The sequence below is a fragment of the Athene noctua genome, chromosome 7 (assembly GCF_965140245.1).
Source record: "Athene noctua chromosome 7, bAthNoc1.hap1.1, whole genome shotgun sequence".
Classification (NCBI taxonomy): domain Eukaryota; kingdom Metazoa; phylum Chordata; class Aves; order Strigiformes; family Strigidae; genus Athene; species Athene noctua.
This window is the reverse complement of record NC_134043.1, coordinates 7,970,818-7,992,117: the sequence shown is the minus strand read 5'-3', so window position 1 is coordinate 7,992,117 and position 21,300 is coordinate 7,970,818. Positions and strand designations below refer to the sequence as shown.

Below are 21,300 nucleotides of genomic sequence, written 5' to 3'. Positions count from 1 at the left end.
ACCGCTGCGCTCCGCCGGTCACAGGACAGCCGCCGCCCAGATCGGAGGGAAACTCCCCTCGCAGCTAAAAAAAAAAAAAAAAATTTGAAAAAAATCCCCTCGGTTCGGCCGTTATTTTTCACACTCCGGCGCTTCCGAGCGCTCCTCCCCGCCTTCCCGAACGCGGTCCCGGCGGGATCCCGCCCCCCTGAGGGGCGCGACGGGCGGGCTGACCAATCAGCCAATCGGCGCCGGCGGCCAGCCAATGACGAGCGGCCGCTGCCCGTCACTTCCGTATTCCGGAAGGCGGCGCCGTCGTTACGTCCTACGTCACGTGCCCTGCAGGCCACGTGACCCTCCCCTTCCCCGCGGCCGCTCTGGCTGCGCTGCCGCCAGACTCTATGGTTGAGGGCCTATAGGAGGGCGGGCGGCCGCGGGCCCGCGCCGCCGGTTCTCGCGAGAGCCGCGATGGAGGGCGGGGGGGAGGGGCCGGGCGCGGCGCTGCCGCCGGCGGGCGGGGCCGCGGAGGGAGGGGGAGGAAGTGTCATGGCGGCAGCGGGCTCAGGCGCGGGCTCCTCGGCGCGGGGCGGCGGCGGCTCCTCGACGGCGTCGCGCTGGTTCTTCAGCCGCGAGCAGCTGGAGAACACGCCCTCGCGGCGCTGCGGCGTGGAGGCCGACAAGGAGCTCTCGTACCGGCAGCAGGCGGCCAACCTCATCCAAGACATGGGCCAGCGCCTCAACGTGTATCCGAGCGGGGCCTGGGGGGTGGCGGGGCCCGGCGGGAGGGGGCCGAGGGGCCGGGCCGCGCCCGGACCCGCCGCCTGGGCCGGCGGTGGTGGGGCGGCGGGAGCGCCGCTTCCCCCCCTCGCCCCACTCCGCCTCCGTCCCCGCCGTGCGGGAGCCCTCCCCGGGACTCTTCCCGCTGCCTCGGCAGCCGGGGCACGGCGCTCTCGGGAGATGGAGCCGCGGCCCTGAGGCACAGAATGGGAGGAGGGGCCTCGCCGAGCCCCCGCTTCGCGTCGTGATCTGGCGGCGTGTGGGAGAGGGCCGGGCCGCGGGTCTCCGGCCTGGCCCTTCGGCCGCGGTGGTGTCGGTAGCTGCGGGCTCGGGCACTTCTAAAGTAGATCCCAGCTGCTTGCGGAATCGTTTTGCTTGAAACGGGCATCTCCTCGCCAGCTGTTCTTTAATTCGATTTTCTTTTTTTTTAAGAGAGATCAGAGTAAGACTAAACCCTCAAATACCCGACTGAAATAGTTGAGTTAGATGAAAACAAAAGCACTCGAGACCGTATTTCAGTGTATGTCACCCACTGAGGAGTTTTCATTCAATGGGTGAGATGTGGCTAGTCTGGTGTAGGAATCCCCGCATTGTCTGAGAAGCAGATGGGAAAATACGTGTTAATATCTGTTAAGTGCCCAACTGTCACGTCCTTAATTAATTTTCAGCTGAAGACAGTATGTTGAAAGCAGTGATTGATGTAAAAAGTGCATCGCTTTCTGTTCCTGTAAACAATTTTCTTAATATGCAGCGTTTCCTTAATTTAATCTTCCAGATCTCAGCTTACGATAAATACCGCAATTGTTTACATGCACAGGTTTTATATGCATCATTCCTTCACAAAATTTAATCGGAATGTGAGTATGATTTTATATGCGGTAATAACATGCCCATTATTTTGGCAGTCTGACTGGCAAGTGTTATATTCCTTTGCTGGATTGTCAAGTTTGGTCTGTTTGTAGGAATTCTAGTTTCTTGTCGGTGGTTTAGAAGCAATAATGATACTTCTTTTCAACTTTGAGTTGTTTTAACTGGTGGCAATTCGATTTTCTCATCTGCCATAGAAATAAAAAGCACCGTTAGCAAACACATTTCAGCTGTGTGAAGAATGCGTTTAGGTGTTTCAGATCTGGCTAGTGCTTGTGTGCTGTAGTTTGAAAGGCTGATGTGTAGGAACACTTTTTTTTAAGTCAGTGATAGTGCTAGCATGGTGTGTCTGGCAATTATAATATGGTTATGGGTGTATCCATATGGATTATGTATCTGTTCTCAAAAAACTGTGTAAATTCATTTAACTGGTCTAGTCTTAAGCAGCATAATAAGTCATATTAGACAAGAAAAATACTGCAATCTGATGAGAAAATGCCAGCTCTCCTGTTCTAACTAATGAACTGAATATGCTGAATTTGAATACAGAATGTGTTATGAAGAACTGAGTTCAGAAAAAATACCACCTGTAATTGAGGGAATGTGTAACAAGTATGGAACTTGAGATACCAACTTGAAAATTTCTAGGTTTTTTTTATGTTCAGTACTGGATGCAATAGTTAGAAAAATAACAACATAATATTCTAGGTATTCTTGTTTTCTTTAAAAGAAGTACTTATCAATATTTTTTACTAACTTTGTAAGAACAGTTAATAATGATAATATATAACTAAGTGGAGAGGATGAGTTTTCTCAGATCTTGGCTTTTCGTGATAAAATAAACAGATGGAGATTGTGACAGATGTTATGATCTAGACCAGAGCAGACCTTGGTCTACCAAGGGGTAGAATCTTGCAAGCTTTGCACTGTCTGAAACTTGGACATGTACACAAGTAGGTTACAGTGTTAGTGAACTCTTTTGTAAGGCTTGAATTGTTGACTGAACAAATGGACGTCTTATTTGGTGTTTATTTGGCAGGAAATACATCTTGGGGTATAGGTAAACTTCAGAAGTGTATTGAATTATTTTTTTGTGCAACATCTGTGGTAAATTCAAGCTTCCAGCAAGCTTGTTGCAAAACTGCGGTGTTACAGGTCTTCATGTAATAAAATCTAAGGATTTAGGTACAACCTGAACTAAGTGTGCATAAGCCTGGAACACTTTAACCAGAAGAAATCTATAATGTAGGCTTTGTTTATGTAGTGATAGAGAGCTGTGTATTGAATGGATATACATATAAATCAAAGTGTACCTTCCTAAAACAGTTTTCTATTCTTAGAGCAAGAATAGCACACATGAGAATTGAGTTCTAGCAAGCTTTGTGGTGGAATATGTCCTTTGAAAGTGTTTCTGTAATAGGTCAAGTGAAGGCAGTAAAACAGTTGTTCTGCCTTTCTCCCCTCTGCATAAGTGCCCGTGTAGCAGTAACCTGGAGCTGGTGAGGAATCGGCAGTCTTCTGTGACTGTGGATGGTTTGTGGACTTGATAAGTAGGGAGAGCTGCTTGGGATGGAGAGAAGTCACTCTGTGTAGCGCTGCTGTGGCCGGGCTTGTGTCATACACTGTCACCTGCTAGATTACTGTTTGTACTGTCATCTGGTAATCTCGGATAGATTTAGGTAGCAAGAAGGTTTAGCTGCTGTGTTTGCATTTTCACCAGACACGAAAAAATGCCAGTCACTCGGAACTGGAAGCACAGTAGTATTTGGATATATAGTGCCCTTGTTACGAAAACTACCCCTTAAAATTCACAAGTAAGCTGCAGAATGTCATGGAAACTGCAACAATTACAGGAGAGGGAAAGTGTATTGTTAAATTAATTCTCGGGTAATAGTATTAAAATAAAAGTTATCACTCGGTGATACTGATTTCTGCTGAATTACTTTCTGTAGTTGTTAATGAGGGTAAAACCAGACAGCAGCTCTGTGCGTGTACTGAAGGACAAATGCATTCTCTTATTTTCCTGTAGGGTAAAGGGGGTGGTCTCAAAGAGAATGTGAGTCACTTATAAATACTCCCAAACCATCTGGCAGGTTCTCTGTAGAGAAAGCAAAAGCTGAGGATTGTAATAAATACTTAATATCGAATCTCCAGAGTACTTGGCAAGCTGAGAAATGTAACAATATTCATCCACTGCAAGAAGAAACTAACCTTTAGAAATTTAGTAAGGTACTGGCAGTCTTGAAGCTGAGACCTAGGTAAAATTTTCTACAGTATATGGTACATGTTTCTTTGTTGTGTGCATGTAGTGATGTTTATCCATGGCAAGAAGGAATCTGAAGGCTGGGGCTAGAAAATTAGATGGCCATTAGTCAGAATGCCTTATGATCTCCAGCTGGAAAAATGTAGCCTTTGTTTTGTTGCTTGATTAGTAGGTTAATGTTTTCGGTCGAGTAATAAACACTTGCATGTTTATTGTCATGTATAATTGCTGGGTTATACAAGTATATGTGTATGTCTTACATATAAGTCACATGCACTAAATTGTTAATAAACACTTCTAGTGGAAGCTTATTTGCTGAATAGCTGTTGTCTTAATTCTGTTTTTTTTTCCTCAATATAAGTTTCTGCTAAAGTTTTACAGGCTTTCAAGATTTTGAGAATCAGCTGCGAATAGGGAACAGAATTCACAACAGTGTCTTCAATCTGTAGAGCCCCAGGGGTGGCATGTGCCAGTTAATGTAGTCTTGGTTCATTTTGAATGTATAACATTTACTGCTCTAATGAACAGATATCCCTATTTTTGTGAAATTGCTGTGGGTTAGCAAGGCACTTTTGAATTTCTATGAATTATCTACAAAGTACATACATGTAGTTGCAATGAAGAATGTGTTGGGGTTTTGATGTTGCAATCAAAGCAGGTTAAGACCTTGCAAGCTTGTTGAGCCCCAGTAATAGAGTAGAAACTTGGCTTTACCAAGTCTGGTAAGCAGAATTGGATGCCCTGGCTACTAATTTTCCCTAGCCATGCAAATGACACTTCAGGAACTACTATGAATCTCCTCAGCAGTAGTACAAGTTATTCTTTCTACATTACTGCTGATCAGGGCATTAACTTTGGTTTGCTGATTATAAAGTTAGTCAGTGCTAATATGAGGGTGGGGAGGGAGCTTACTGGCTTTTTTATAGGAAATATTAACCTGACTGTTATACTTTCAAGTATCTTGAAAGTTAAAATTCTTCTGGAAATACTGTTTCTGTAGTACTTAGCGTGTTTGATATTGTTATATAGCAAATACCTCTCCTAGAAGCTTATTCTTCAGCACACAGTGATTTGAAGAACAGAGATGGGGGCGAAAAATCCTTGGTATGCTGGAAATGAGAGGTAAGGGTTCCAAATGGTAGCTAGACTTTACAATATAATCCTTAGAAATGCCATGTGGAATACCAAACCACGAGTTGAAAATATACTTGGATGTCAAGGGATTTTTTGTGTGATGTGCAGTGGACTATGGTAAAGTGCCTAAGAAGGCTGCAGGAGGAATTTTTTCTCTGAAGTGCAAGGTAGGTGAGTTGTATGGAGGGGTTTTTTGTTTCCCATCCTTCTGATTCCCTTTGTCTCTTGTGCCTCATCCAGATTGCAGTATTAAACAGTTGGCTCTGCCATTGTGCACAGTTCTTGAAACTTGCATAATATACACCAAGCTAAATTTAGCAAGGCTGTTTTGGACCACTTCGCTTCTTAGTCTTGCAATTTAACATATTTGCTGGTTTTGCGCAATGTGAGATCCTGTTTATAATAAAAAACCCCTTGTAAGTCTCTTGGCACTTGAAAAGCCTCTGTAATAGACTGGGGCCACGTAATGTCTTAAACTACTTGTATTGAGTCTAAAAACATACTAATGTTGGCCTTAGAAGGGAGAGGGAGTTCTCAGAAAACTACATGCTTGCTGCAGGTGCATTCAGAGATTATACCAAATGCCTGCATTGTAGAAACAGTTTTTACAATGTGTCTTGTACTTTTTAAGTGGAGAAGGACGTGTACCCTGTTTACCAATAAAACGCTGTATAATGCTCTTAGACTGTCGTAATAAGGCTCTTATGTTTTGGGTTTTCTATTTCATAACTTGTGTGTTCTTCTGAAGATATTTCTCAAAGTCTTAATATTTTGGGTGCATGGTAGATAACTTCATTTTTTTGTTTTATGTCAGATGAAGATATTTATATATAGGAAGCTTACAGCTTTGTCAAGTCTGTCTTTAATTTTGCTTTTTTGTCCTACTTTGCTTTTTCTGTCATTTTTGAGAATTGGAAATGAATGAAAGCGTTTGAGTAACTTAGCAGGGTGTGTCATCTTTGCTGAAGACTCTGTGCATGCCAAGTCTGAAATTTCGGGGTTTTTTGGTTTGTATTTTCCTGAATAAATACCAAGGGAGACAAAAATACCAACCTAATTTAAACTGGGAATGAGAACCAAGACAAAGACCTGAAATTCTTTGGCTGGAAGCCAAGACTTCCTTTTTTTTAAGGAAACAGGTATTGGGGTGTACATAGATTTCTGATGAACCGGAGTTAAATGTCAGTTAATCAGTTTGACTTAAATCAGCCTCCATAATTGTGTTTTGTGTAAGGTCTTGAAGATCAGGAATTGTGTAGCTATTTGTTGGCCAGAACTGATCTGTTTCAGTAAATCAGAAAATATTCTGATGTCAGCCTGATTATGAAGGTGGTTTTTTGGAATGAAGTAAAACTTCATGTGCAATCCAACACAGAATAATAGTGAGTGAGAATTTTCTGAGAGTTTAATTGTGCAGTTATTGGTGACTTGGTTCAAAGAATGTGAAATCTAAATATTTTCAGTCATGGTAATTGTTAGAAGTTTATTTTTCAGAAAGGTAAATTGTAAAAATTCTATCTATGCATAACCATACCCATAAACTGTGTAGAAAGAGACCTTGTGTTAGGGTATATCTGAATTAAACTTGTACACGAAGCTAGAAAAATTAAGGCCTGAATGCAGGTACTTGGGGGTAAGTGTGTGGTGGGCATGGTGAGACTTCAGCCCAGCAGTAAGGCACTGCTGCAGGCTACTGACTGAATATGTTTGGTTTAAATTTTTTTTAAAAGTGAGGGGGGAATTGTGTGAGCCTGAGGAGATGGAAAGGATCTTGTACTTTATTAAAGCTTCTTCCCATCACCCATTCTAATTTTTTATTTCATATAGTTCGTGACTTAACTTTCCTTCCTTAGTGACTTCCCTATGTCGAGTCTTAGTTTTCAGTCTGCCATGGTCTATCTCATTTTATCCTTTTTCCTAGGTTAAAAAAAAAAAATCGAACCAGTCTAGTCTCTCTGGTGTCCTCATTAACACTTCCTTGTTTCTGTCCAGTGTCGTCTTGTCAAACTCGTTTGGTCATAACTCTGATTCTTCAAAATTCCCAGTTTAATTTCTTCTCTGTAGTTCATGTTTCTCTGGCTTTTCAGCCCTGCCAGCCAATCTGACTTTTCCCAGGAGTTTGGGATTATGTCTGAGAATGTAATCCTTCTTCTTAGGCTGGGCGTGGGGTGGAAGGTGCTAGCCTCAGACACCTTCCTCAGTTATGCCTGCCTTAAATCTTTAAGCATACTGGGGAGAGGTTACCACAGAGCTTTTATGGATGAAACAGCTGTTAGACAAGAGAGGTTTGCCTGGGTTCACGCATGACTGGGCAGGAGCACAGTTTGTCTGCTCTACAATATCTTTACCTGGCACACATGTTGGGCTATATGTGTGAGTGCTACTGTACATCTGGCACTTTGAAGCTGTTGATACTCTAGCTTTCTGAACTCTAGAAAGTGTTTTCTTTACATCTAGTGTTTAAAAGTTTATCTCCCCGCTTGAGACACATATTTCAGGTAGTATGTCCTTAGCAAAGGGGATTTCTTCCAGAATTTCAAATCATTGCTTTAAGCATTAAGAACTTCTCGAAAAATCATCAGAGGTCTTAAATGACAGTGTTAATAAGGCCTGGTTCAGCAACACCTGACTTAGGGCGTTTATTTCATTCATTTGTATAGCTTAAGTTACAAGCTTCTTAAAAATAAAGCAATTTTTTTGTCTCTGTTGTGGAAGAATCTTCTCCCTGTGACTTGTTTTGGATGGTTTGGGTTTTTTATAATACTGGATTTCTTCATGGCACATTTCTGTGCATCAAAGGGTATCCCCTTCCTGAGGTGTCAGTTTTCCTCAAGTCTGCCAACTTGCAAATTTTACTTAAGATCCAAGTGGATATTTCAGAGCGATTTAAGGAGGTAAAAAGTACTCCCTCCATACATTTGAGTGCTCCTGAAATGTAATGGGTAATCACTTAAATGTTTGATTCTAATTAGTTAGTTGCAGTTTTTCATATATTATGATTTTTATTTTTTTTATACCAAATGTTTCATTTCACCTCATCACTCTCTACAGCTACCTGAAAGGACACTGTAGAGAGGTTGGTGCTGGTCTCTTCTCCCAGGTGATTAGTGACAGAACAAGGGGGAACGGCTTTAAACTCCAACAAGCGAGGTTTAGACTGGATATTAGGAGAAAATTTTTCATGGAAAGAGTGGTCAGACAGTGGAACAGGCTGCCTAGGGAGGTGGTGGAGTCACCATCCCTGGGTGTGTTTAAGGGTCGTTTGGATGAGATGTTGGGGGAAGTGGTGTAGGGGAGAACTTTGTAGACTTGGGCTGATGGTTGCACTTGATGATCCAATGGGTCCTTTCCAACCTGAATGATTCTGTGATTCTATGATTTGGGCATAACAAAGGGCTGCTTGCTGACAAAAAAAAAAAAAAAGGCAGATCTGACTTTAGGGGAGGAGTGTGGCTGGTCCTCAGTCTAGTCCTGCTTGGGCATTGAATGAGAAATCCAATACCTGCACTGCTTGCACCATGCATTAATTAAATACTCAACAAGCAGCTATTTCAATCTCTGAATAAATGCTTTATATTGGTTTAATTTTAAACAATTTAATCTGCTTGTGCATACATGAAGATTTCTACTGTCTAATTCCTGTTTAACATGGGCAACTTTTGCATGCAAAGAGGACCCTGATTCTGGTTAGCCATGTTCTTGCACAGGATACGTCAGTCATTCTAGCTGACAACTAGCCGCCAGAACTTTGCTTCATGACAGCTCCTGGGTGATACTGAACTGTCAATGGGTGCTTTGCTGCCAGCTTGTGAGACCTAGAGTTTAATTAAAAATTTCGTCTTTAAACATAATATGTCATCTTTACTAACACTTGATGTAACTGCTGTTTTGTGAATCCTTGTGCTTTGTTCACCAGATACTGCTGGGTATACAGTAAAGTTTCTACAAGTAAGCTTTTATTTATACAACCTATGTTTATATAACAAGCTGTTTTCCTTACAGTTATCTGCAAAGTTTCTTGCTTTTTAGGAGAAGCAAATGCTAGCAGAACTTAGGATCAGCTGTTTTGACTTTTACTGAAAAGATGGTGTAATGGCTCACTACTGTGCAATAAATTGGATGAACTTTCTCACAAAGTATATTTAACTTGAAACAGCCTGTTCTTGTGTGACTAAAGCTTCTGGATCAAATCTATTCTTTTTATGTTAAACTAGGATTAGTTTGACCTCGGACATCTTACTCACAAATGTAATTTAACATTTATGCTACGCCTTTCCTGTGCTGCTGAGAGTATTACATCAGTTATAAAATAAAACACGATTAGTTATTTTTGTTGCTTTGCATGATTTCAGAACTGCTCAAAAAAAAAAAATCCAACACAAAACCCCACAAATAAATCCAACTTCTTTTCGAACTACCAGTTTAGACTCCATGAAAATTCAAGTCCTACTTGTAAAAAGTTAAAAAATACATATATGTTTTTCTTCTTCAGATAATATCTCCTACGGCATTGTTTTTGGCTGCAAAAGTGGAAGAACAGCCACGGAAACTTGAACATGTTATTAAAGTAGCACATGCCTGTCTTCATCCTCAAGAGCCACAACTGGATACAAAGAGTGATGTAGGTGGAAGTCATGGTTTTAAAGATAATCAGATGACACTTCATCTAATGATCTGTTACATTGTCTTGACTGGATTATTGCCGTCTGCAAACTAGAAAAAAAATTTTCGTTTTTATACCATTTAAGTTTTTTGTACTGCTTAATATAACTTACTAAAGACTCAATTGTGTTATGAAACTTGAAGAGATTGTTTCATCTTGAACTTGCATTATTTTTAAGAGTGCTACATGTATTGTAGAAGACTAGACTAGATGTTAAATAAGCAGTTTTGTGCCTGGTTCCCTAAGTTACACAGCTTGCACAGAGTTGTTCAGGACACCGTGTTCATCTTTCTCAACCAGAGGCTCCCTGTGCACAGTTGTCTAATTTTGTTTTAAAGGATGCGATCCAGTTGTCAGCTGCTGCCTCTGCTATACACCGCTTTTGCCAAACTTTGTACAGTTTCCACTTGATAGTAAATATATCCTAAGATGAGTCTTCCTGAAACCAAACATTGAAGGAGGTATGGTGGAAATGCACCAGAGCTGTTCAGCCTGAAGGTCAGGCTGAGCTAGTTATACCCTGCTGGACCTCAGCTGACGTATGAAACTACTTGAGCACCTTTGCTATGCTCCCAGTTCTGGGAATGACGCATGGAGGGATATATAGAGAGAGAGCCCACAAGCTTAAACTAGCTTAATGCAGGCCAACTGAGTATCTCCAGCTGTATTTTAAAGTACTTATAAAATGGATAACCTGCCTAAAGATGTGTGAGTTGACTTGCACTGTCAAGCCTTTGTAATTCTTAAGGCAATCCCGCAGCTTCTCACAAAAATGCTTCGCTGGAATAGATTAAATGAGAACCAGACTAAGTAAATCTTAGTGAAAGATGGTTAGATTGGCATAACTGAATTTGCAGTAGCACTTATACTGGTAGAAGAAAGTATTTCCACTACAGCAAAGTGTTCTGAATTATCAGTTCTGACTGGCTTGGGTAGTGGTCTTTGCTTGCATTGCTAGTATCAGTATTCAAATAGGAAGCATACAATTAAAATTTTGAGATAATAGATAGCTCTGTCTTGACCTGTTTGCTTATTTGTTTCAGGCATACCTTCAGCAAGCCCAAGAGCTGGTTATACTTGAAACAATAATGCTTCAAACTTTAGGTATGTCTTTCTAAATATCTCCTGTGAAGTCAACTTACCGTGAAGAAGTAATGGGACCCAAGTAACTGGATTTTTGATGTGCTATTGGTACACTAGAATTTTACTGATTTTTTTTGTGTACAACTTTTGACCTCTGAATTTATTTCATCTTGGCAGTTCTGTTGTGGTCAGTTTAGAGGAAAAAAAGGCGTATCTATACTTGTGAAATAGATGTTTCAGACAGTTTGGTGGTGAAAAATGTGTATGCTTCCAAATAGATAGTAACAGCATTGCTATTTCTTCATATGAGGTAACATGTTATACTAGGTTAGCTGTCTACGTGTTCTGAAGCAACTGGAAAGAGCTTTATACCAAGTGCTCATCCCCATTTTGCCATTCAGTAGAAGAACATGTAATTGAGCAGGGTTACTACCTCTGAACATCACAAGTTGTAGTGTAACCATTTAATGGATTCAAGTAATCCCCAAATTTGAAATGGAATGTTCTGGTAAGAAACTCTTCTGACTTTAAAGTAATATAATACAGACAGTTACAGTGAGCAGGCCTGAGAACACTGACTTAGATATTCTTAAATACCACTTTGAGTATATTGTTTAAAAAAAAGTGACCTAATTCTTAAAATAGCATCATAAACAAAGGTTTCTTAAGTCACTGACCTACAAATTGACTTAATTTGTTATTTCATAGATGCAATGTGTTTAAGTTCCAGAAATAAATTAGTAAAGTGTGCACGCACACATGTATTTCAGTGTGTCTGTAATACAGCTTTTCCTGGCTTATTAATGTACTAAAAACTGTTCAGATATGTTCAACTTTAAAAATATAATAACCTCCCAGGTTATACATATATGCAGGACTTGAGATTACTGAAGGAATGGTTTACTAACTGATCTTGAAGTGGCTATACCACCTACCACTCAAAAGTATGAAAAGGTACAGAATACAAGGCAGTTAAATAGTGTTACTTGATCTGCGGTGCAAGGGTTAACAAGCATTTTAGGTCTGTGGGGAAACAAAAGGGGTTTGTTTTGTTTTTTTTTTATTTTACAGATGCAAATGTATAATTCTAAAATGTATTCGTAACTCTTCAGGTTTTGAGATTACCATTGAACATCCACACACAGATGTTGTGAAATGTACGCAATTAGTGAGAGGTCAGTGACTTTTAACTGCTTCTGTAAGTCCTTTTTTACCTTTCTACTAAAATTTGAAGATGATGTTATTGGTCTAATATGATCTTCACCGTGTTATCCAGTTTGTTTAAAGCGAATTGCTAAAAGCTTGATCTCAACCTTTAGAGTTTGATAGAGCCCAATTCTCTGTCCTTCGTAAATTTTTGTTTTCTTATTAGCTCTCATTTTAATAATGCCTGTTCCATGTTTTCTCAAATGACAGAAGCAATTAGTAGTGAAAAATGAATAGCCCAACTACTCAGTATTGTTTTAGGTTGATTGTTTTCACTCTGAAGTAGTTTTACCAAGTGAAGTTTAGTCTGTGTGTTGGTTGGCTAATGCTAGCTTTCTGTCTTAGCAAATCTTTTTAGGTAATGAACTGAGGAATAAAGAGGGTGCATAGTAGGTCTGCTATCACAAGCAAATATTTCAAGATGTGACTAATTGTTTTTCTGGAGCAGGGTGTACTTGTTTTGGATGGTAGCACAAAACTCCAAACATTTTGTTAAACAATCATATCCTCTAACTTGTATGCAGCTCATTAATATGACTGTGGATAGAAACGTGCTTTGTTCTTTAATATTTTTGTTGAATTTTGGCACACCTTCTTTAATTCTTAAATTGTTTTCCTTTTGGAGCTTTGAGACAAAAAAAAAAATCCTCTCATCTATGGAGGATGAAAAAACTAGGAATCTGTAAAAGCACCTATAATAAGCTTTTCACTGTAATTGTGTTCCTTCATTAAAAAGTATTTGGAAATTTTTAGACCATGGTTGTCAGTCTTTAGTTATTAGCTGTTTTTACAGTGAAAAATGCAAAGTTAGGTGCTTCAAAGGGTTTTTTTTTCTCTATGAAACATAAAGTTTGATACAACTTAACCACATTAACTAGATCTGTTTTCTTTGAAGGAAAATTATCTCTCATTTTTAAGTAGCTTACTGGTGTAGTGTCTTCAGAGGTGGATCCTGAGTAGGACTGGTGCTGTAACTTATTTTCATATAAAGTAGCTTTATTGCTATAAGATAATGATTCTTTGCTTTCTGTCCAGGCCTGGTTGTGACTCAGTGCATAAGTCTAATTGCACCTAAAGTCTCAATAGTCTGCATCAGCAGCTCTGTGGGGTTTTGCTTTGGATTTTCGTAGCTGTTGCTCAATGTACATGCAAGCATGTATTTCCCTTTTGTGTGAGCCCCTGCACTTCCACCCGGTATCTGGGGCTGTGGGGAGGGTGGCAGGCAGCATTGTAGCTACATCAGGATTTCCACACTAGCGAGCGTATTTGACTTGAGCCCACAAGAGGGGCATACTTAACACAGACTTAATTTCCTTTAGTCCAGGGTAGATACCACTCTAAGACAGTTCAGCTTTTTCCTTTGTGTGATGTGTGCTACTTTTGTGTACTGACAGAATTCATACACTGAAGGTACATGCAAATTTTTAAATTACATTTTAAAGGTAATGTTTAATGTCAGCACATTCTAAAATCATACCAAGTCTTGAAATCTGAAGACTCCAGGGAGGGCTAAAGATCCATGTTCCTCGGGGACTGGTGCAAAGTGAATGTAATACATCTGATGCTTGAAAACCTACTCACTGGAGTAGATGTGCTCCTTAGCATGTGTGTATTCAAATGGATTTCTTGTCGGCCTGTGCCCCTCCTAGGGGTGGTATAGGCTGTGAACGCAAAACTCAAGTACCTCATATTAAGAAAAAAATCCTGACAAATTAATCCATAAATTAAAAACATTGAGCATGAAATCTGTAGTCATGCATGTGTGTCAAACAAGTAGAGAATAAGTGCTGTGGGACACTACTCTTGTATTGAGTGAATAAAGAGATGGGCTTGTGGGCACAGCAATATATCTTCAAAGATGCGGTGGTATGATTTTAGTTCTCCATCCCTTAACGTTTATTTATTGGACAGTGTGTTGTTTTAATGTGACTAGGTGTAACACTTAGATATCAAGTCCTGCAGCTTTCAAAATATATGACTTGTCAGTGCTAAGCCTTTAGTGCTAAAGGGATTGACTGAGAAGTTAAAGAAATGCAAGGTTGCTTCATCCAGTTCTGGTAACATGTTGTCTTGGACAAAAAGCACTATTTCAGAAGACAGAGATACGTTTTTATTAAATGTGATTAACTTATTCAAGACTGCTATGATTAAAACCTCCAACTGTATGGTTGGGAACAGAAGGGAGGAATATAATGTGGCTGACTAAATATTAAAAGACAGGCAACAAAGGTAGCTGAGGTTTGCAGGTGTACTTAAGGTTTTGGCTTAGTACGTGTACACTGAATTACCCTGTGATAAGAAGATACCCTTTTGCGGGCTAAACTTAGGTGGATAAGAGGATGGCTGATTCTCTATATCACTTTTTGTTGTCTTGCATCAAGGGTGACGTGCTTTATGCTGTCACTGTTACCTGTATTAATCTGTAAGCTGTCCCCTTTAAAAACAAAATGGAAAAAAGAAAAAAAAAAAACCAACCAAACAAAAAAAAACCACCAAACCAGGTTCTGTTGTGATGCTCAAAAGATTCAGCCAAGTCCTTTGTCAGAAGACTGTCTAGTCTTGTAGTGGCATACCAGAATCAGTTGCTGGAAACAGAAGATGAACTAGTAAGTAGGAATTGGTACAAATAAACATAATTGCTTCAACATACAACTAAAGAAAAAGTTGAATTCTTCTTCTCTAAGATTGAAAGCCTTTCTGAAGGTAGTATTAGACAACACAGATCACTGTAGATAAGGGGTGACTGGATGGATACGTAATAACTCATGATGTTCAGGCATAAAGTATCTAATTATTCCTTCTGGTTTTCAGAGACTCATGGGTTGATGAAATTGTTCCATCTTTACAGCTTGGTCAGTATAGTAGACAAGGAAAATGGTGTGGGCTCAGTCTTTTTTCTGCACCGTTCTTCCTCAGTGTCAAGAGACTGAGAAGAGGAGAGAGGACGATCATTCCTTAGGATTCCACAGGTCCTCTAAGGAATCTGAAGGCAGTGGATCTCTGAAAGTCTGTCAGCAAGCCTCAGTGCCCATTCCAAGGATGCTCCGATACTGAAGAGGGAAGAAAAGAAAAAAGAAAAAAATATATCCAAAAAAACAACACCAAAAACTGTTCTGGTGTCAAACTACCTTACTGGCTTGAACAGTAGTTCAGCAGTGAAACTGCTCTAGTGCCGAGACCATGACATGATCCTCTTAAACTCTGGTGCAAAATCAGTCTGTTCCCAGCCTGCTTCTGGTGGAACTTGAAGGGGCCAAATCTGTACCCTCATCTCCATCTTGGGAAGTCTTCAGTCATTCCTTTTTCTGTGTTGGTACACAGCCTTCTTTTGGAACTGAAGATTGGATTCCAAGGATTTCTAGGACTGTTCTCACTACTCTGCAGGTTATCAGGTATCTTGAACACCCATGATCTATACTAATCTTTTGTGGAAATTGCACTGTTGAATTCTTCAAACATACCATAGTATCTGTGTGCACAGGTGCCACTGGTTAAATCAGGCTAGTAAGGACCTGAGCATAAGTCAGCATAAGAGGAGATGAAAATGAATCGGCTTTTTCAGATTATATGCTCATGAGGAAAATTTAAATCTTAGTGTGCTAAGTGGTGTGGAAAGATCTTAAACACCAGCTGCACTCCAGCACCGCTGCAGGCGGCCTTCACGTTCTGAACTTTCACCTCAGGCTGTTACAGGCCTGTTCCCAGTGTTTAAGTACTTTCAAGAAAGTAAAGCCACCAGGACTGCTCAGACCTGAATGCCTACACCATGGCCTCCTCCAGCCCTTCCAGATACAACAGGCATCCACCGACGTACCTCCATTCAGAGCCTAGGGCTTTTTTCCTTTTGCCCAGGATGACTTCAGCAAGCTTTCTCTCTTCTGGTGTTGACTGGCTTATCTGCAGTCTCCTCTTTCTGGAGAATGCTTACATATGTTGTCGGGGTCCTAGGCATAGCCAGCTACCACCCTCCTTGGGGTGACTTGGCAATCACGTTTTCATGATTATCCCAAGATCCCCAATAACCTAGTGTTGATGAAAAGACTCAAACATCTTAGAATTGCAACTGGTTGAATTGTGTGGCTATGCCAACTGAAAAGCATTTTGGTTTCCAGTTGGAAATTTGTTGGAGAGTAGCCTTTTGGAATGTGGATTGGTCCTCGTTCAAAATCTCGATTACTACTTCAGTAATCCCCTGTCTTATGGTTGCTTCTGCAGCAGGGAGACAGGGTTGGTGTTTTAAATCACTCTGATAAAATATAAAACTGATTATTAATGGCTGGCATCAGTCCTCAGTCCTGCGACTTGTGAGTTATAACAGGGAAGCTCTGCTGGCTTGTTTTAGCCTCAGCTTCAAGCTTGTTTTAATTTGGAGGTGCACTTTCCACTACTGTGAAGGAAATAACACCAAAATACAGGAACCAAAATTCATTAGCTTTTATTTTACTGATGGATTCTATTAAACCAAAGTGGTCCTAAATGTAAGAGAAGAGTTTGGGACGGATGTTTTCAGTTGTGCCTTGTGTTACCATAGGTTTTAGTTGTGAGCTGAAGTTTCTTGCTGATTTTGGCAATGATGATTATTTAGCTGTACATAAGTTGAAACAGTATCATACTGCTTATAGCGTAGGTATTTAACACATAAATTTTTGATTGAGGCTACAATGTGTATTTCAAGATGTGATTCTTTTCTTCCAGGTATGTGTTTTGATTTACTCAACTTTCAAGCTGATGTTAAATAGAAGTTTTCTGGCATCTGCTTTTCTTCCTTGTTCAAAAGGGACATTTCAGTGAGAGTAGAGATGCTTTTTGGTCTGGTCCCTTCATTCAAACATGTTGTAACTTTACAGAACATAAAAATCATTGAAGATCCTTTAAACATTACTTTGATGAAAAATGAAGAGCAAGACATCAATTTCAGTCTTATTCAACCATTCTGTATTTTCATTTGTTATGATAGTCTCATTTCACTTTTTCTTTTTTGGTAATACTGCCTTCCTTTTTTTTTTTTTTTTTTTTGATGGGAGGAAGAGGAAAAGATTGAACTCCGTGGTTATCTGGCATGCAATTGCCATTATAGTTTGCAAACTAAATAGTATAATACTGTCACATTGTCAGTTCATCTTTTGAATAATATGGATTAGTAGAATTTGTGTGTAGAAATGGATCCTGTTACTTTGCTGATTTCACGTTCTTCTCAGATTATGGCACTGCCTGGCTGTGTAGCATAAAGACAGATCTCCTCAACAACCTACAAACTGTACTCCTACTCCTACAAATTGTACTCCTCTGCAATCATTACAAGTCGAGTTAAATCACATTTTTAGTATGCTTTCTTAAATTAAATTTTAAAAGCTATTGCAGTCTCTCTCAAACTTTGTGAAAGATTATTATTAAAATAAGTTTAACAGTATTCCCTTTGACATAAAACTCAACAATGCGCTTTCTGCAGGTAGCACTGATTTCAAGTGATAGTGTCAAAGTAAGAATTCAATGAAGGCTGCATTCAATCTTCAGTTAAACCCATTGTGCCCAGCTATTCCATTATATGCATGCTACAGTAAGTTCTCTTACTTGAGTGAGGAGCGTTGGGGTTTCACTGGTAGGGGTCAGTGCTGGGTGGCTGTTACAGCCTCAGTCGTTAGCTTTTCGTTTCTGACACGTTGCAGTCTTGTGCGGTTTGTTCCTGACTGTAACCAAAATGAAGTTGTTTTATTTCTTATCAAAGCTTTGCCATAGTTTTAATAAATGTGGAACAAAGTGTTATGAATATGGTGCTCTTAGAGGGAGCTGAAAACTCATTTTATTTCTTTACCATCTAGCTTGGGAGCTTGGTGTGTTGTAGAGCTTTGGGAGAGAGGTGTGGCTGGTTTTGGGAGGTGCTGGGGGTGGGAGGGGTGTTCTCCAGCTCTCTGCCATGCTCCTCTCCAAGAGCAGAACTTGCACTGTGCTATGAACTGGCTTTTAGTGGCTGCCTTACTGCAGGCCAAGGTTATGCTAGGGATGGTCTGTACGTGAGGGTGGGCAGCAGATATTCCTAGGAGAGAGCGCACTTGTGTGCGAGGCCTTGGCGGGATAGATAAGCCATGGGGAACTGTCCTGAGGGTGGCACACGGGGAGGGTCAGTGACTGGAATGACTGGTCCATGTCCAGTTACGGAATGTAACGGCCTCTTCTGTATCTCAGAAAAGATTATTTTAAAGGCTAGTTAGCTAAATTCAGATCAGTTCTGTGGAAATATCAAGTGGTGCTTTTGGAAGGTAAATCTGCTTTAATTTTGAAATGAACCTGACAAGTTAACACAGATCTTTAATCTCTCTGTTTTTCTTTTCTTACAGCAAGCAAGGATTTGGCACAGACATCCTATTTCATGGCTACCAACAGGTTGTTATCCTGAACCTCTTTGTTGCACTGTTGTAGCACACTATAGCTTCCTTTACTGCAGGGCCCCCTACATGTGTCTTACCCTTGTTGCAACAGGAGACTGGGCCATCTACAGTGGTGGTACCTTCCCGTTTGCAGTGCGGTGTATTGTACAAGGGCCTGATGGCACAGAGGGGTTAAATGCACAATGAGAAGTGTAGTGGTGCTTTCTGATGACATTTTCTCGATTGTGAGTGCATAAGTCTAAAATTGGTAGCCTGAATAGCAGCTAAAGATTACAAAGAGCTAAACTTAACCTAGAAATTCGAGCATCTTGGTAAGTACAAAACTATTTTTAGTTTACACTTGTAGTTAATGGCAGTTTTCTCTTAACTTTAAATATATTGATCCAATCTTAACTTATAAAATTGTAGTGGGCCTAAGATCTTTTCAACTAGCTGATTTTTCTTTTCAGATAGACTAGTAGTAGTCCAGTGTTCTTCCTTTTAGAAGCAGCTCTTTAATCTTAATATATAGTTTTAAAACTTAAGTACTTACATAAATTTAAAGTCCTAGGATTCCAGCTGGGGATTGTGTGCACATAGCCTGTTGTAGAAAGATGGAATTTGAGAGCAAACTTTAGTCTTGATTTCTCAATTACTTCAATTAACTACTGGCAAAACAACGTTGAGCTTTATTTAAGAGGATTACATTTCATGTAGACAGTTTTTGAGAAATATCTGCTGGTTATTAGAACTCTTCCAAATAAATATTTCTTGGTGGTTCCTTGATGGGCAAGGTTCTGTATTTGAAACAGCTGTTAAGAAAAGTGGTGTGATAAAGCAGTGAAATTGAACCAGTGTCTCTGTGCTGCTGCCAGCTGGAAGCTGAAGGCGAGTTCACAGATATCTCAAATCCAGGCCTAGTGAAAGCTTAAGCCCACAAGTAACTCACCTGGCTCCTGTGGAACTGTTGGGTATCTTCATCTAATTGTCTCGCTTGGAGGCTGCATCATCAGCTGTAGGGCTTTTACTGTAAAATTCTAATTGACCATATTACACTACTTTCTAGAATTTAAGTGCAGTAGAATAAAATGTAAATCTATTTACTGTTCATTTCACTTTTTATAGCAAGAGCAAACTAAACTTTTCTACCAGATAAATGCCCTGTCCTTTGTTTTCTTAAGGCAGTAAGATATCTTACAAACATAATCAGAAAAATGTTCCATGAACTGATGTTTAACTGCTGTTGCTTGGCAAGTTATTTTATTATGTATGTTAATGGTTGATTTGTTTGGGTTTTCTGTTTTACATGTTTGATTTCCTTTGGTTCCTCATTACGAAATTTGTGCAACAGCCTTCACCTTACTACATTCTGTCTTCAGTACAAGCCTACAGTGATAGCATGTGTGTGCATTCACTTGGCCTGCAAGTGGTCCAACTGGGAGATTCCAGTATCAACTGATGGAAAACACTGGTGGGAATACGTAGATCCTTCAGTTACTCTAGAATTACTAGATGGTAAGTAATGCTGCCTTTTCCCATCTTGAAATTCAAGGGCTTATTAATGTACAAATAGGAGCATACTATAGTAAGAGCATAGCTTTAAGCCTAAAATAAGTCTCACTGACTTCATGTACTGGCTCCTCGGGTGAGAGAAATGTGTAGGAGAGAGGAGAACTCTGGAAGACCAACTTAGTTTTGAGACCCTTTTAATTCATGCTGTGGGCTGGGGCATCCACATACCTTTTGCAGGTTAGAATCTTGCTTTTAAGTGCTTTCTGGAACTGGGAAAGAGATGGAGATCTACCAGTGCAAGTCCATGCAGTCAGTCCCGATCACTTCATGTACATCACTGGCCCAGGTTTATGGCTTCACTGTCACTGAAACAAACGTTCTTAAGGCTGTATATAAAACTGCCATATTTATAAAGGTAGTTCTATGTCAAAAACTTGGTATAGCTGCTTATACCTCAAATTCCTGTAAAAGGTTGTTTTCTTGTTAAATGGTTTGTTTCCAGAAGAAAGCATATGCATAGAAGACCATGTACGTAGAAGGTTTATGATCTTTTGAAATAGTATTTACTACAGCGGAGTCTAAATTTTAAGGCTTACATATGCTACTGCAGTGAAGGTGGTAGCTTCTGGGGCACTCAGAGCTGCGTATTGGACTTCGCTGTTTGTTCTAGAGTGAAACATCTGTTCCAGAGCTGTAGCAGAGGCCTCCAGGCTTGGTATGGCCCAGCACAGCTCCCCATGGCCTGTTTTTTTTTTCTTCTGCTGAGCTCTTATTTCTCAATTACTTGTTTTTTTTGAAAGTGAAGACTTGAGTAGATATCATGTGAAGCACAGAACCAGAGTGAGCTTGAAACTGCAAGTTCAAATGTCTCTGTGTTAGTAGGCTTCTTTAAGTTCCATCTGTAGTTTTAAATACCACCCTGCCTGCCTTCTCGTTTGGCTGTTGGTTTTGTGTGTTTGGTAAGCGTGCATTGTTTGGGTTTTTGAAATCCCACAAGATGTGTGCTGTGAGCTCACAGTGAACACGGCTTAATTCTTCCAGTGTTTCTGGAGTTGGTGTGTGTAACAGCTCGGGCAGACCAAAGGGCCGAGGCACTCTTGTGCTTGGGAGCAGCTTAGTTTATGACTAGCTTGTGTTGTTCTGGAGAAGCCAGTTCTTCCAGACCTGCAAGAGATCTACTTTTGCATTCAAGTTCTGACTGTACCTAATTATTTTTAGCTTGAGTAAAATTAAATTTCAGTGGAAAGTATTTTTATTTGCAGCTGACAAGCATGGAGACCTATGTTTCCTTGTAGACATACTAATTGCAAGGATCTTCTTTTTTTTTCTTAACACAGCCAACTACTTTGCCTTGAACAAAAATTAATCAAAAGCTGTTGTCTAAAATGGTGCTTCAGAGGGTCTGATAGCTTATATTTTGTCCAGAGTTCTTACTAGTTGTTCCTGAAGTT

General features: G+C 40.1%; 1 protein-coding gene across 8 annotated transcripts in view; it reads left to right on the top strand.

Annotated features, from left to right (window-relative positions):
• Nucleotides 1-447: 447 nt before the first annotated feature.
• The window catches only part of CCNT2 (cyclin T2), a 28,581-nt gene continuing 7,728 nt past the window's right edge, over nucleotides 448-21,300 (top strand). For 2 of the 8 annotated variants that reach the window (XM_074911514.1, XM_074911512.1), the window contains exons 1-7: nucleotides 513-722; nucleotides 1,532-1,613; nucleotides 9,513-9,641; nucleotides 10,727-10,787; nucleotides 11,879-11,941; nucleotides 18,308-18,353; nucleotides 19,689-19,852. In XM_074911514.1, the coding sequence (XP_074767615.1) occupies nucleotides 526-722; nucleotides 1,532-1,613; nucleotides 9,513-9,641; nucleotides 10,727-10,787; nucleotides 11,879-11,941; nucleotides 18,308-18,353; nucleotides 19,689-19,852 (742 nt within the window). In that variant the 5' untranslated portion in view covers nucleotides 513-525. Of the gene's footprint in view, nucleotides 723-1,531; nucleotides 1,614-4,817; nucleotides 5,009-9,512; nucleotides 9,642-10,726; nucleotides 10,788-11,878; nucleotides 11,942-15,015; nucleotides 15,365-17,007; nucleotides 17,530-18,307; nucleotides 18,670-19,688; nucleotides 19,853-21,300 lie in introns of those variants that run through there. The other 6 variants (XM_074911511.1, XR_012633993.1, XM_074911515.1 and 3 more) reach the window with 6 other exon arrangements.